The following is a 17,254-nucleotide window of genomic DNA, read 5'->3' as shown; positions in this document are numbered from 1 at the left end:
ATTTTGTGCTCGTGCATCTTTCTAGCCTATTTAAGTATTGTTAGTAGTTCTCAAGTTTCAAATTTAAACAAATACCGCAAATACCGCTTCCTAAAGGAAAAAATATTTTTTTAGAAACTAATTGAATAAATTCACTTTAAAAGACAGTTATATGTTATGTATATGGTAAATGCAAATATACGTACATATTTTTAATTAGTTCTCCGCACAGCTGAGAACAACCCACACAGTTACAAATGGTATTGGTGCTTACTGATTTTCATTTGCATTATTTATGTTAATTAATTTGTATTTTCTTTTCATTTAATTTCTATGGCCATTTTTCAATTTAGTAACCAACTGCGATTCGAATTCCATTGAAAATGTCACCATCAAAGTCAACGACGCCTGCCAATTATGTTGTCGATATTCGTTCGGATACCGTGAGTTTGCCCACTAAACTAATGCGTCAGGCAATGCTGGAAGCTGTTGTGGGTGATGATGTTTATGGTGAAGATCCGACAGTTTTGGAATTGGAACAGAAATGTGCTAAACTATTTGAAAAGGAAGCTGCCTTGTTTGTACCCAGTGGTACCATGGCCAACTTATTGGCAAGTAAGTATAAGTATATTATTGGCAAGTAATATTGGTCGTTGATTTTGTTCAAAACATAATAATTTCGAAAAATATTTTTTGGAATAAATGGTGTTTAAAGCTAATGTATCATTTCATCATCACAAACTGTGAGATGACCTAGCCCTATAATTAGACAGTGGAATCCTATGCAAATGCATATTTGAGTTTCGTTTCAGTACCTATTTAATGATAAAAGTGTCAAAAGAGCAATCTGTCGAAAATGAGTCCAACACACATATTTTTCCAAAATGTACGGGAACGGAAAAATGACAGAAACGTTATAAAAACTGAAACAAATGTCGAAGTCGGCGTGTCAGCCAATCAGAAGCCGGCAAACATGTTGCACATTTTTGCTCGCACAAATTTGTCGTGTAAAAAGTTTCTAAAGAGAGAGAAGTTAATATTTTGCAACATTTTGGTGTACGGGAAAAAGTTGCAAAATGTGTTAAATGTGTAAAAACTTTTTAGTTCTGGAACGAAGCTATGGTTAGGACGGTCGTAGCGAAAATCTGATTAGACAGAAAGTCGTTTTATCACAAAAAAAAAAACAACGAATTAGGCCCAGATTTTTTTATTTTGCATATCGTCCATATTTTGACATATTTGCATAAAATGAGCATATGCAAAACCATATGCAAGGACTTGTGCCCTCAATATCCCACCGAAATGACTGAAATTTGGTTTTCTTATCTTCGTTGGAGGTATAAAACTTTCCATTTGAAATTTGTCGGTATAGGTCCACGTTTTCATATAGCCCCCATAGAACGGTACCTCCCGATTTTCGGTATTTTGAAGGTTGTGGCCTCAATATACCACCAAAATGACTGAAATTTGGCATTTAGTCTTCGTTGAGGGTATACAACTTTTCACCTGAAATTTCTCGGTTTATGCCCACGTCTACATATAGTCCCCATAGAACGGTACCTCCCGATTTTCGGTATTTTTAAGCTTGTGGCCTCAATATCCCACCGAAATGACTGAAACTTGGTTTTCTTGTTTTCGTTGGAGGTATAAAACTTTCCACCTGAAATTTGTTGGTATAGGTCCACATCTTCATATAGCCCTCATAGAACGGTACCTCCCGACTTTCGGTATTTGGAAGGTTGTTGCCTCAATATACCACCGAAATGACTGAAATTTAGCATTTAGTCTTCGTTGAGGGTATACAACTTTCCACCTGAAATTTGTCGGTATAGGTCCACGTCTTCATATAGCCCCCATAGAACGGTACCTCCCGATTTTCGGTATTTTGAAGGTTGTTACCTCAATATACCACGGAAATGACTGAAATTTGGCATTTAGTCTTCCTTGAGGGTATACAACTTTTCACCTGAAATTTGTCGGTATAGGTCCACGTCTTCATATAGCCCCCATAGAACGGTACCTCCCGATTTTCGGTATTTTTAAGGTTGTGGCCTCAATATACCACCGAAATGACTGAAATTTGAATGTTTTTGTCTTCGTTGGAGGTATACAACTTTCCACCTGAAATTTGTCGGTATAGGTCCACGTCTTCATATAGCCCCCATAGAACAGTACCTCCGGATTTTCGGTATTTTGAAGGTTGTTACCTCAATATACCACCGAAATGACTGAAATTTGGCATTAAGTCTTCTTTGAGGGTATAAAACTTTCCACCTGAAATTTGTCGGTATAGGTCTACGTCTTCATATAGCCCCCAGAGGACGGTACCTCCCGACTTTCGGTATTTTGAAGGTTGTGGCCTCAATATACCACCGACATGACTGAAATTTGGCATTTAGTCTTCGTTGAGGGTATAAAACTTTCCACCTGAAATTTGTCGGTATAGGTCTACGTCTTCATATAGCCCCCATAGAACGGTACCTCCCGATTTTTGGTATTTTTAAGGTTGTAGCCTCAATATCCCACCGAAATGACTGAAATTTGGCATTTAGTCTTAGTTGAGGGTATAAAACTTTTCATCTGAAATTTGTCGGTATAGGTCCACGTCTTCATATATCCCCCATAGAACGGTACCCCCCGATTTTTGGTATTTTTAAGGTTGTGGCCTCAATATATCACCGAAATGACTAACATTTGGTTTTCTTGTCTTCGTCGGAGGTATAAAACTTTCCACATGAAATCTGTCGGTATAGGTCCACGTCTTCATATAGCCTCCATAGAACGGTACCTCCCGATTTTCGGTATTTTTAAGGTTGTAGCCTCAATATCTCACCGAAATGACTGAAATTTGGCATTTAGTCTTAGTTGAGGGTATACAATTTTTCATCGGAAATTTGTCGGTATAGGTCCACGTCTTCATATAGCCCCCATAGAACGGTACCTCCCGATTTTTGGTATTTTTAAGGTTGTGGCCTCAATATATCACCGAAATGCCTAACATTTGGTTTTCTTGTCTTCGTCGGAGGTATAAAACTTTCCACCTGAAATTTGTCGGTATAGGTCAACGTCTTCATATAGCCCCCATAGAACGGTACCTCCCGATTTTCGGTATTTTGAAGGCTGTGGCCTCAATATACCACCGAAATGACTGAAATTTGGCATTCAGTTTTCGTTGCGTGTATACAACTTTTCTCCTAAAATTTCTCGGTATAGGTTCACGTCTTCATATAGCCTCCATAGAACGGTACCTCCCGATTTTCGGTATTTTTAAGGTTGTAGCTTCAATATCCCACCGAAATGACTGAAATTTGGCATTTAGTCTTAGTTGAGTGTATAAAACTTTTCATCTGAAATTTGTCGGTATAGGTCCACGTCTTCATATAGCCCCCATAGAACGGTACCTCCCGATTTTTGGTATTTTTAAGGTTGTGGCCTCAATATATCACCGAAATGACTAACATTTGGTTTTCTTGTCTTCGTCGGAGGTATAAAACTTTCCACATGAAATCTGTCGGTATAGGTCCACGTCTTCATATAGCCCCCATAGAACGGTACCTCCCGATTTTCGGCATTTTGAAGGTTGTGGCCTCAATATAAGATCGAAATGACTGAAATTTGGCATTTAGTCTTCGTTGAGGATAAAAAGCTTTCCACCTGAAATTTGTCCACATAGGTCGACGTCTTCATATAGCCCTCATACAACGGTACCTCCCGATTTTTGGTATTTTTAAGGTTGTGGCCTCAATATCCCACCGAAATGACTGAAATTTGGTATTTTGTCTTCGTTGGAGGTACAAAACATTCCATCTGAAATTTGTCCACATAGATCCACGTCTTCATATAGCCCCCATAGAACGGTTCCTCCCTATTTTCGGTATTTTGAAGGTTGTGGCCTCAATATTCCTCAGAAATGGCTGAAATTTGGTATTAAGTCTTCCTTGCGTGTATAAAATTTTTCACCTAAAATTTGAAGGCTGTAAAGGGGGTAAAAGACTTCCACCTAAAATTTGTCGGTTTAGGTTCAGGCCTTCCTATAGCCCCCATAGAACGATACCTCCCAATTTTCGGTATTTTGAAGGTTGTGCCTGTGGTTATACATTTTTCTATTTTATTCACTTGTCTGAAGAGAATTTTAAACAAAATATTATTTAAATATTTGTTACATAAGAAAATATGTAAAATGCATAAATTTTGCATATGCACATATTATTTTTTGCATATGCAATATTTTTGAATTTTGCATAATTTTTCATATGTCATATGCCGTCATAATAAGAAGCCAAAAATATGCCCAGTCCCAAATTTTGACATGAATCGGATCAAAAATAGGGGTTGCATAAAATTCCGCTGTCTACCTATAATTCTTAATAATGCTGAGACAATATTTAAAATATATTAAATAGTGAATCCTACTCTTAACCCTTCTTAAAAACTCCGATACTTATTTTCAGGAGCCAAATGATGACATATTTGCATAAAGTTTTTTTCAAAGTTTTAGACAATCTTTCTTCTCTTTAATTACCACATAAGAAACCTTTAAAAATGCCTTGTGTCTGAGATTTGCTCTCTCATTTCATCTCTAATAGCTACTAATTACGCCTCTTCAAAAAAATTATATCATTTTCCACAAATTATATCATTTCCTCCACCTCCCTTGTCTAGCCTGGCTAATGAACTCTAACCTTACAATAAATTATTTCCTAACACATTACAGCTAATCGTTTTTTATATTACAACATTCTTACCACCTATTCCAGTTATGGTTCATTGCCATCGACGCGGTACTGAAGCAATTGTTGGTGACATTTCTCACACATTCCTTTACGAACAAGGTAAGCAAAAGAGAGAAAATAATGAAATACCTGCTACTAACCTTTCGAGACATTAATTATCACTTCTCCATTAAAAATATGGAACTTCTTTAGCGGGAGCTGCACAAATTGCTGGTGTACAATTAGCCACTGTAAAAAACAAAACCGATGGCACCTTTTGTCTCAAAGAAATGCAACATAAGTTACGACTTTACGATGATTGTCACGAACCCGTTACAACATTGGTGATTGTGGAAAATACCCATAATATGTGCGGTGGTAAGGCTCTTCCTCTTGAATGGTTAGATGAACTTGCTGCAATATGTAAGGATCCCGTAAAGACAAATGGCAAACGCATTGCTCTCCACATGGATGGTGCTCGTGTTTTCAATGCAGCTACATATTTGAAAGCGCCCGTGTCGCGTATAACCAAAGATTTCGATTCGGTGTGCTTTTGTCTGAGCAAAGGATTGTCGGCACCCGTTGGTTCGGTATTGCTTGGCAATAAAACATTCATTAATGAGTACGTATTGTTTTGCGCATACACACATACAGTATCGGCCAAAACTAAAGCACCCCCTCAGTAAATTTTTTTGAAATGATAATTTTTTTATGGAAACTATATTATAAATTTATTTTTTATTTTTCTTTTTATTTATTTATATCTTTATAATTGAAAAATACAAAAATAAGGAGATCAGAATTTAATAAACAAAAGTTAAAATTCAAAAAACATTTTAGGTCGCAAATATAAGCGGACAAAACTAAAGCACCCCCCCCATTTGAGGTACAGCAAAAACTATTGAAATTAATATTTCGTTGCTTATCCTCTATTCTGGATGATACAATCACATCTTTTAGGCATAAAGGATACTAAATTATTAATTATTGCAGGCGAAATAATCGGTTTTCGGAAAATTTAGCTTAAATCCTCAAAATACTGAAAATCGGAAGTTACCGCTATATGGGGGCTACACCCAAACGTAAACCCAGGTCCACGATTTTTGGTGGATATGTTTTGTGACCACTAAGAACGCTAAGTACCAAATTACAGCTAATTTAGTAGGAAAATGTGGCTTAAATATCCGAAATACCGAAGATCGGAAGGTACCGCTATATGGGGCTATACCAAAACATTAGCCGATATTGTTCATATTCATCCAAAGATGATGCTACAGCATTCTCTGGTCAAATACTAAATCCCTTAGGTTTAAAAATTAGCAAAAGAACGAATTGCAAAAGAACGGTAGACGCCGGCTTATTCAGTCGACGACCAGCAAAAAACCTTCCGCCTCCATGTTTTACAGCGTATTTGCAATATTTAGGATTTAACGGTTGCCCATTTAGTCCAACCATCTGAATACTTTAAATTAAACATAGATTCATCGGAAAACAGTTCAAATGGGTCTTGGCGAATGCCAGTCTGGCTCCTTTATTTTTAGTCGATATGAAGGGTTTTTTTGCTGGTCGTCGACTGAATAAGCCGGCGTCTATCGTTCTTCTGCAATTCGTTCTTTTGCTAATTTTTAAACGTTAGGGTATTGTATTTGACTAGTGGATGCTGTAGCATCATTTTTGGATGAATATGAACAATATCGGCTAATGTTTTGGTATAGCCCCCTTATAGCGGTACCTTCCGATCTTCGGTATTTCGGATATTTAAGCCACATTTTTCTACTAAATTAGCTGTAATTTGGTACTTAGGGTTCTTAGTGTTCACAAAACATATCCACCAAAAATCGTGGACCTGGGTTCACGTTTGGGTGTAGCCCACATATAACGGTAACTTCCGATTTTCAGTATTTTGAGGTTTTAAGCTAAATTTTCCGAAAACCGATTATTTCGCCTGCAATAATTAATAATTTAGTATACTTTATGCCTAAAAGATGTGATTGTGTCATCCAGAATAGAGGATAAGCAACGAAATATTAATTTCAATAGTTTTTGCCGTACCTCAAATGGGGGGTGCTTTAGTTTTGTCCACTTATATTTGCGACCTAAAATATTTTTTGAATTTTAACTTTTGTTTATTAAATTCTGATCTCCTTATTTTTGTATTTTTCAATTATAAAGATATAAATAAATAAAAAGAACAAGTAAGAACAGACTATAGTCGGACGGGGCCGACCATGTGATACCCTATACCACTATCCCTGTGCACTAGCTTTCCGGGCTAGCTGTTATAAGATGTGCATTAGAAATTTTACCAATTTTCACACAAAAGTTTTGATCAATTTAACCCGCTAAATATTATCCGATCATACCGTTGACTTGCACGCTACTTCTTCATCTCAAACCAAAACTACGTTTAAAATTTCGCGCCGATCGGACTATTATTGCGACCTACAGAGCGGCTACAAAATCGAGCAAAAATTTTGTTTTTGGTCCATTTCATCCCTTTAACATTTCACGATCATCGCCAAAAACTAATCAGTTCTATTCTGGTCCAAACCCGACCTCCATACTAAATTTCGTGACAATCGGTCCATAATTGCGGCCTCTAGCTTGATTACAATTTTTAATGGACGGACAGATGGACGGACGGACGGACACACATCGCTAAATCGCTTTATCTCGTCGAGATATGAAGTTTGGTATACCACATGAGGGGTCTACGACGAATATTTCGCGGCGTTACATGAATTTTTGGGAAAACAAACTTATTATACCCTTTTCCACATTGTGGTATAGGGTATAAAAATATAAAATAAATTTATAATTTAGTTTTCATAAACAAATTATCATTTCAAAAAAATTTACTGAGGGGGTGCTTTAGTTTTGGCCGATACTGTATATATACATGTATATTAGGGTTATGACTTTTTGACGTTTTTTCTCAAAAATGATTTCCTGTAGCGGAAATGTAATGCCTAAAATAGCATTTATTCCGTTTTTTTATAAAAAAAAGGTTCCGCACAAACCACTTTGATTTTTTTTTTTTGAAAAAATTCAACGAAATTAAAAAATGATTTTCTCAAAAAATGATTTCCTGTTCACGAATGAATGGCCTTTTGCCTATTAATGACTAAAATAACTTTTTTTCCATTTAAATATTAAAAAAGGTTCCGCACGAACCACTTTTAGTTTTTATGATATATGAAATAAAGTTATATATAATATAACATGATATATATGTTATAATACGATGATAAAATTAGTGAGAAATAAACGGTTATGTCATTTTGGTTATGTCGTGTGCCCCTATACCTTGTTTTCAGTTAAATATCTGCTTACAGTGACTTCAAAAAATTGTCAAAAGTTTTGAAAAATAAAAACTTTAAAAGCTTTTTGTGCGGAAGCTTTTTTTATCGAATTACTTTATAATTAAGATTTTATGTAAACTTAGGTAACAACACATCAAAATATCATACAGGGATACAAGGTTGTAAAAAAGTCATAACCCTAATATGCATGTACATATTGACTATAAGTTTTCGGGTTGGCTACGGGGAGTTGTTGGCTGACTGTAAGTAGCAGCCAAGAAGCCATATCAAAAAGTAGAACAATTACTTTAAGGGTAACGATTAAATGTAGTAATCCTAAAGGTGTCGTTTTGTCATGTGACTAATGATTATTTGTTAACTCCTTTCAAACGTTTTATTTAGTTTCCCCTAAGGGAACTCTGGTCATGCATGCGGAGAACATAACTACATACATAGGAGAAGAGATTTTTGTTTCGTGCTTGTGAGATATGAGGCATTCAAGTGAAATTTTTTTAGGAAGGCAATTATTTTAGTTAACGGAAACCTGGCGGTGTTCTATAAGAAGCATTGGTGGTCTCCTATAAGATGACCTGTTGTCATCTATAGAAAGATCTGGTGGTCTTCTGAAAAAGACCTTGTGATATACTATAAGAAGATCTGGTGATCTTCTATGAGAAGACCTGGTGCTCTTCTATACGAAGATCTGTTGGTCTTCTACAGGAAGACCTGGTAGTATTCTATAAGAAGATCTAGTGATCTTATATGAGAAAACCTGGTGCTCTTCTATACGAAGACTTGGTAGTCTTCTAAGAAGAACTGCTGGTCTTCTATAAGGAAAACCTGGTAATGTTATAGAAGTAGTCCTGACGGTCTTCTATAAGAAGACTTGTAGTGCGATTCTCTAACTCATTTTTTGAGTTACCGAAAAATATCGGTAACATTAAAACGCAAAATTATGAATGAAAAGTATCAATAACATTTGACAACACTGTTGCTTAGCGACAACTTTATTTTGGTTGTTTACTTACCGACAAATTTCGTTAATTACCGAAATTATAAACATTATAATTTTATCGATCTTTGTCGGTAGTCTTCTGTAAGAAAATTTGGTTGTCTTCTATAATAAAACCTTGAGCTCTTCTATAAGAACACATTGTGGTCTTCTATAAGTAGACCTTGTGGTCTTCTCTAAGTAGACCTTGTGGTCTTCTCTAAGAAGACCTTGCGGTTTTCTGTAAGAAGACCTTATGGCTACCTTATAGGAGACTTAGTAGTACTCTATAAGAAGACCTTATGGTCTTCTATTAGGCAACATTTCTAGCTTCTTAAAAAGAGTTTTAGCTGTCTTATAAGAAGATCTAGTGGTCTTCTATAGGAAGACTTAATTCTCTTTTATAAGAAGACGTAGTGATCTTCTATTAGAAAATTTAGTGACCTTCAATAAGAAGACCTTGTGGTCTTCTATAAGAAGAAAATGTCAAAGGACCTGGTGGTCTTCTACTAAAAAAAAACTTAGTGGACTCTTATAAGAAGACTTTGGGACTTCTATATTAATATTCTATAAGGAGACCTTTAAGACAACATTTTTAGCTTCTATAAGAAGACCTTGTGCTTTTCTATAAAATAACATATTGTTTCCTATAACACTGTGTGCATTTTTTTGAGTCATGTTTTATTAACCACATTCTGACACCACAGTGTGATAGAACACAAAAAACGAGAAGACACGTGTGTCGCCGTTTTTTCGTATCTCATCAACTTTCGCGGTTATAGGCCTCCAAAGGTTTGAGGCTTTGTTGTAAAAAGGGTCATTTACAAAACTTGAGAAAAAAAATTTAAAAGAAATTTTACTATGGCGATTTTGACCTTGCAGATGAAGTTTGATGTATTATATGTGTTCACAGTTTTTGTTCTTTAACACAAGAGCTATAACTTTGCCTCTGAGATAAGTTCAAATTTCCTAACGGTTTGGAAGATATAGTCCTGACTAAATGACCTTTTTACATCAAAGCCTCAAACATTTAGAGGCATATAACCGCGAAAGTTGATGAGATACGGAAAAAACGGCGAGACACGTGTCCTCTCTTTTTTGGTTTTTTATCACGCTGCAGTGTCGGAATATGGTTAATAATTTTGGTGTTGCACAGTGTAAGAAGACCATGTGGTCTTTCATAATAAGAACTTGTAGTCTTCTCCATGAAGACATTGTGGTCTTCTTCATGAATACCTTGTGGTCTTCTTACGGCGACCTTGTGTTCTTCCTTAAGGCGATCTTATGATCTTCTTTAAGGCGACCTTGTGGTCTTTCCTAAGGTGATCTTGTGGCCTTCTCTAAGAATACCTTATTATCTTCTCTAAGAAGACCTTGTGGTCCATTTTAAGAACACCTTGCGGTCTTCTGTAAAATGAAGTTCTTGTTGTCTTCAGTAAAAAGAAGACCACGTGGGCTTCGACAAGAAGACTTTGTGTTATTCAACAAGAGGAATACCTTGTGGTCTTCTGTAATAAGGAGAATACCTTGTGCTCTTCTCTAAGCAGAAGTTCTTGTGGTCTTCTATAAAAAACCTTGTTTTCTTCTATAAGGAGGAGTTATTGTGGCCATTTATAAGAAGAAGACCTTGTGTTCTGCAACAAGTAGAATTTCTTGTAGTCTTCTGTAAGAAAAAAACCTTGTGGTCTTCCATAAGAAGACTTTGTGTTTCTATGTGAAGATCATGTACTTGAAGGCCTTGTGGTATCCTATAAGAAGAGCATGCGGTTTTTTGTAAGATCGGCTTTATGGTCTTCTATGAGAAGACACTGTGGTCTTCTCTAAGATAACCTTATGGTCTTCTCTAAGAAGAGCTTATGCTCTTGTATAAGAAGACTTTATGGTCTTGTATAAGAAAACCTTATGGTGTTCCATAAGAAAGGCTTCTAAAAATACCTTCTCTATAAGAAGCATCTGTGGGCTTCTGTAAGAAATCTTTGTGGTCTTCTATGAGAACGCTTCTTCTATTGTTGCCTTCTTGTGATCCTTGATAAGAAAACTTTGTGGTCTTCTATAAGAAGATCTGGTTTACTTCTATAAGAATAAATTGATATCTTCAGGAAGAAGTCCTGTGGAAGAAATATAAGCTTTCGTCTTCTATAATAAGAACCAGAATTCGTCGAGTTCCTCTTTAAGATGACCTTTTGGTCTTATAAACAAGTAAGAAAGTATCAGTCAGCTGTGCTGATGAGATATACCCTCAACCACTATATATCGATTTTTTTCAAGAGTTTACTTTAAAATCTGTATATACCGTAATGTGGGGCTATACCAAATCATTGACATATATCACAAATTTTTAGTAACCAAACTTCTTCATAAAGGACTCGAAATATTAAATTACGTTAAACTAAGTTTGAAAGAAATTTTTGAAAAAGTTTTAGAGTAATCTTGCACAATAGCCACTTTAGTATGTGCCGGGAGGGTTTTGGTGCTTGGACCATTATCTCAGGAAGTATTGACATACTCCGGAAAAAGTTTTACCATTGAAAATGAGGCCGCTACAACAACCTACTGAAAAAAAGAATCTTAAACTTCACTTTTTTCGAATTTTGTGTGGGAGGTACCCAAAGGAGTGGACCGATATAACCCATTTTCTAACCTGACACATGACTGGACGAAATAATATGATGTGCAAAGTCTGCACCAATCATAAACTTCCTGCGAGAATTACTTGCGGATTTGCCATTTTGGTTGGTGCCGTCAGGGTTTCTTGGAACATTAAGGCCAATATCTCAGGAAGTATAGACTTGCGCATAAGAACAAATTGTACCGTCATAAAGGGAATCGCAAGGACAAGCTACTGAAAAAATTCAAGACGATCCGAAAGGAGCTCTTAAACTTCACTTTATCCCAATTTTGTGTTGGAGGTACCCTATGAAGTGGACCGATATAGTCCATACTCCAACCTGATACATGACTGGATGAAATAATATGATGTGCAAAGTCTACACCAATCAGAAACTCCCAATTTCTCTGGAAGTATGGACTTGAGAAAAAAATTGTGCCGTAGTAAGGGGAGCCGCAAGGACAACTTACTGAAACTAATTTCAAAACGGTTCGAGAGGAGCTCTTAAACTTCACTTTAACCCAATTTTGTGTGGGAGGTACCCGAAGGAGTGGCCAATATACCATATTCGAACCTGATCTATATATAGAAGGAATAATACGATGTGCAAAGTGCAAATTGCTCCCTTCGAGAGTTATCGTTCACACCATTTTACAGCTAAATTTTGAACTATTGTTGGGAAGGTACCCGAAGGAGTGGACTGATATGGCCCATTTTCGAACTTAAACTAAGTTTGGACAAAATATGACTATACCCAAAATTTGGTTTGAATCAGTTGATCCGTTTTAGACGGACGGACATGGCTAAATCGACTCCAATTGTCTGAAAAGAATTTCGTCCAAACATACTTGGGGTCTAAAACCGTTATTTCGGTGAGGCATATTTTTGGTCGTATCAAGCCTAAAGGCAGAGGGTATAAAAAGGACTTTGTTGCATTCTAAAAAACCTTGTTGTCTCCTATAAAACGACATTGTGGTCTTCCGCAAGAATATGTTGTTGTTGTAAGAATATGTTGTGGTCTTGCGTAAGAATATGCTGTGGAAAAATTAGTAACTGTGGTCTTCTATAAAAAGACCCTGTGATCTTTTCTGAGAAGTACCTTTGTTCTGCTATCAGAAGATTTTGTTGTCTGCTATAATAAGATTTTTTGCCTCATCTATGAGAAGTCGAGTCGATTTAGCCATGTCCCTTCGTCCGCCTGCCTCTCTGGAGCGCACGATATCTCTCGAACGGATCAAGCGATTTGGCCCACCTAATATTTTGTCCAAATTTAGTTTAAGTTTGAAGAATCAGTCCATTCCTTCGGGTACCTTCACCACAGAAAATAACCGAGTTGCTCCATACTTTGCACATCGTCATATTTCTACCAGGCATAGATTAATTCGAATATGTAATATATATCGGTCCACTTCTTCGGGTAACTCCCACACAAAATTTCGGAGAAGTGCATTTTAGGACCTGCTCTCGAATCGCTTTGATTTTGTTGCAACTACACGTTTTCGCTCACCCTGACTTCAAGTTTTTATGGGCCACGTCCATACTTCCTGAGAAAGTGGCACGAATGTTTTAAAAGTCCTTATGGCCACCGTATGTAGTGCGCACGACATCTTCCGAACTGGATACTGGGTTGTTCCACACTTTGCATACCGCAATATTTCTGCAAACCATAGACAAAGTTCGAAGATGGTTTTTTATAAATCCATTCCTTCCGGAACCTAATCAACTAATTTTTATAATAAATATTCTCTAATATGGTACACGAGATGTCTCATAAACGAAGAAACCGATGTGGTCTAAATTTGGATTTCGTAATATGTATAATAATAAAATACCTAGTTTAAGTTCAAAATGAGCCATATCTGTCCACTTGTTAGGGTACCTCCCTAACAAAAGTTCAACATTTTTATTCAAGTACAGTTTAAGGTCTATTCTAGGATTCTTTGGAATTGTTTACCAAAGGTACTTCTTGTCATCCTGTTTACAGCAATATTATATATTTCGTGGGCAAGTCCATGCCTCCTGGTATAATGGTCCAAAAGCTCAAAACTATACGTTAAGAAACTGAAATAACTGGTGGGCGCAATATCTATTGAAAGGAATGGCTCTCAAAATAACACTTTTGAGCTTTAATCCAAATCAATATATTGGTCGGCAAATTCATACGTTTAAAATTTTGAAAACCCCTAAACACATACAATGTTATGGAAACAAGTAAAAAAGTATTTGTCGGCTTTGCCGACAGATATATACCCTCAGTTTGTGTGAATTGAAACGTCCATCTATTGACAATATCAACGGATTGCGGATTTTATGGCCCTTTTTCGAATTTGCGGACAAAAAATATATTTGGTTTGAAGCTCTAAAAAGTTGCGGAGGATGTACTTGAAGGAATGGACCGACACAGTCCATTTTGGAAGTAGATCTTATACTGGGAGTCATTCCTTTTGATAGATATTGTGCCCACCAGTTATTTCAGTTGGTCTGAAAGCATGGACTTGCCCACGAAAAACATAATATCGACCTTTTTAGAGCTTTCGGCCTATTTTCTTGGGAAGTATTGACATGCTCCTGAAAAAACTTGTACCGTCGTAATGGCACCGAATAAAAGTTGTTACATCAAAGATCAAAGCGATTCGATAATAGGCCTTAAAATGCATTGTTCCGAAATTTTGTGTGAAAGGTACCCGAAAGAGATGACATATCTAGCCGATTTTCGAACCTGATCTTTGTCTCGAAATATAACGATGTGCAACGTATGAACCAAATTGGTTACTACCTTTGAGAGTTATCGTGTGTACCATTTTATTGAAAAGTTTTGAACTTTTGTGGGGGAGGCACATAAAGGAGGGAACCGATGTGGCGCATCTTTGAACTTGAACTTAGTTCGGACAAAATGTTACCACGGCCAAATTTTGGACCCAAACTGCAGATCCGTTCGAGAGTTATCGTGTGCTCCAACCACTAACTTGGTGCCATGGGGGTTTATTAAAACTTCGGGTTTTTTCTCATGAAGTATGGACTTGCCCCTGATAAAACTTGTATTGCCGTAATGGGCGCAGCAAATACAAGTTGTTACAACAAAAATCAAAGCAATTCGAGAGCAGGTTCTAAACTGAACTTTGCGAAATTTTGTGCGGGAGGTACCGAAAGGAGTAGACAGATATAGTCCATATTGGAACCTCATCTATGTCTGGTAGAAATTTCACGATATGTAAAGTATGGAGGACCAAATGGGTTATTTCCTTTAAGAGTTTTCGTTCGCACAATTTTTACGAACATTCTCGAACTTTTGTGGGGAGGTACCTGAAGGAGTGGACCGATATATCCCATCTTCGATCTTCAACTTTGGACAAAACATTACGATTTTGGACCAAATCGGTTCATCCGTTCGAGAGTTATCGTGCGCACCAGTCAGCCAGACAAACGGACGGACATTGCTGAATTGACTCCAAATTGTCTGAAACTGATTTCGTCCAAAGATACTGGGGGTCTAAAACCATTATTTCGATGAGGCACATTTTGCCCGTATGAAAGTGTATATACATACCCTCGTTAGCATAAATGCTGAGGGTATAAAAAGGTTTCAATTCACACAATCTGAGTGTATATCTCTGTCGGCAAAGCCGGTATTCTGTAGGCTAGGGTCCTTTTTTTGTTTTTAATGAAGGCAATTTGGTCATTTACAAGAAATGTGTTTGCATAAGACTTTGTAGAATACATTTCCATCTTATACAATAACAATTATTTTTTCATATATCTTTTGAAATGCCTCATAAAGTACCTTTATTTATTTGTTCATATTCATTTTGTACATTTGTATCATTCCTTACAGAGCTCGTCGTCTGCGTAAAGTTTTGGGTGGTGGCATGCGACAATGTGGTGTACTAGCTGCTGCCGGCTTAGTGGCTCTTGAGACAATTGTACCACGCTTGAATGAGGATCATCAAAGAACAAAACGTATAGCAGAAGGTAATTTATAAAAAGACAAGTCTTCTTCATGTACACACACACACACACTCAAACGAACACACACACACGCTACCGTATACATAAATATACGTTTTATCCTATCACACCTTGGAGCCTGTTGTTGAGCAGCTTCATTTGTCTCAGCAACCCCATAACTTCATCTGTCCGTTTGTCCCAACTGTCTTTACAAAGGTTTATGCATTCATCCGTTTATCTGCATGGTTTGTAACATCGTCACACAGGATTTCTTTTATATTGGATGTGTGTTTGTGTGGATTCTCGTCTCTTTCTCTCTGTTTCATAAACTGCCTAAAGTGGCACTTTGTACCATAACACACTTACTCTAAACATTATTCACCATTTTGTTATTGTTCCTTCTCTATGGTTTCTTCGTTATTCGTTTAAAGCTGAAACAAAATGAAAGGAAGCAAATATCTTGAATGTTTACAAAAAGGAATATTTTTGGTGGGTCTATTAAACGAGGTGGGTATGGAGGAAGTTTTGAAATTATTTTTCAAAATGAAGGGTTTTTAACCCGTTTTGAGTTAACGATAACTGTTAAACTGTGTGTAGTCTTTTAGTTGAGCAACGAGCAAATCCTGTATTTTGAGTCAAAATTGGTTCTTGCAAATTCTAAGATGACTTTTTTAAGCCTTCTCAAAACATTACGATATTAATTTCCCAAATTGTCAACCCCACCATCTCTTTGCAAATAAACTGCAGTAAATGATGTCTTTTTGTACTTGAATTGCAATTCGTTATGTCGACGATTTTTTGTACATTCTTTTGTTTCCCCAGAAATTCTTTTTGTTTCAAAAGATTTGTTGTTACAATGTGTGTGTTTGTGTGTGTTTTATACCCTTTTCATTGTAGTTCATTCATTTGGATGCCTGTTTTTTTATTCTTTTTGTATCTTTTCTTTCTATTTTATTTCCGTTTACTGCCATTGCTGCCGTCTGTCTAGCTCTACACAATCTACACAGCCCCAACATTTCCGTTGACCTAGCCAATGTGCACTCAAATATTCTGTTGATTCATATGGTTAATCCCAAAGTAACTGCCGATGAGTTTGCCAAACGTCTGGGTACAGTAACAGCTCAAGAGTTGGCGGATGGTGTAATCACAGCTGAAGAGGATGGTGCCAGCGGCATTGTATTGAAGGTCAGTGCCCGTGACTGGGCATATGCACGCATTGTGCTGTATCATCAGATTACGGATAAGGATGTGGAATATACCATTAAAAAGTTTGAATATGTCATCAAGGAATTTGATCGTCAGTTGGCATGAATTGACTTTGAAGAATGACTGACAATCAGATGTTGAGCGTCCCATGTCGAATCATGTAAATACAATTTCCTAAGAGAAAAGTTTTTTTTAATAAAAGGATTAATGCCTTAATGTTGTTGTTTGTTTATTGAAAATGGGAAATCTTGACTGATGTTTGTTATAAAGTTGAAGCAATTGACTTATGTTAGCTGGAGAAATGGTGATTCATGTCAAGGATCATTTATTTCCCTGTGGAAAAAACATTAAAAGTTTTGTTTTTTTGGGAGATTGTAGCATGTCTTGTAAGATTAATTTATATCATTTACGAGAAGAGTTTTTTTTATATTTTGAACTTTTAGGAAGGAAGTAAGTTTGAAAAGGATTACAAAAAGTATTGATGACAGTGTACTTCTCCCTCTAAACGAAC

The 17,254-nt window shown here is 36.6% G+C and overlaps 1 protein-coding gene across 1 annotated transcript in view; it reads left to right on the top strand.

Annotated features, from left to right (window-relative positions):
• The window catches only part of LOC141389203 (uncharacterized), a 33,567-nt gene extending 16,608 nt beyond the window's left edge, over positions 1-16,959 (top strand). The window contains exons 2-6 of the mRNA XM_073960366.1: positions 333-594; positions 4,737-4,811; positions 4,905-5,313; positions 15,425-15,561; positions 16,526-16,959. Of these exons, the coding sequence (XP_073816467.1) occupies positions 363-594; positions 4,737-4,811; positions 4,905-5,313; positions 15,425-15,561; positions 16,526-16,848 (1,176 nt within the window). The 5' untranslated portion in view covers positions 333-362 and the 3' untranslated portion in view covers positions 16,849-16,959. The remainder of the gene's footprint in view (positions 1-332; positions 595-4,736; positions 4,812-4,904; positions 5,314-15,424; positions 15,562-16,525) is intronic.
• Positions 16,960-17,254: the final 295 nt, after the last annotated feature.

Source organism: Musca autumnalis, unplaced genomic scaffold (genome assembly GCF_047663935.1).
Source record: "Musca autumnalis isolate F117 unplaced genomic scaffold, ASM4766393v1 scaffold_1, whole genome shotgun sequence".
Classification (NCBI taxonomy): Eukaryota; Metazoa; Arthropoda; class Insecta; order Diptera; family Muscidae; genus Musca; species Musca autumnalis.
The sequence above is the reverse complement of the archived record's forward strand: the minus strand, read 5'-3'. Positions and strand labels throughout refer to the sequence as shown.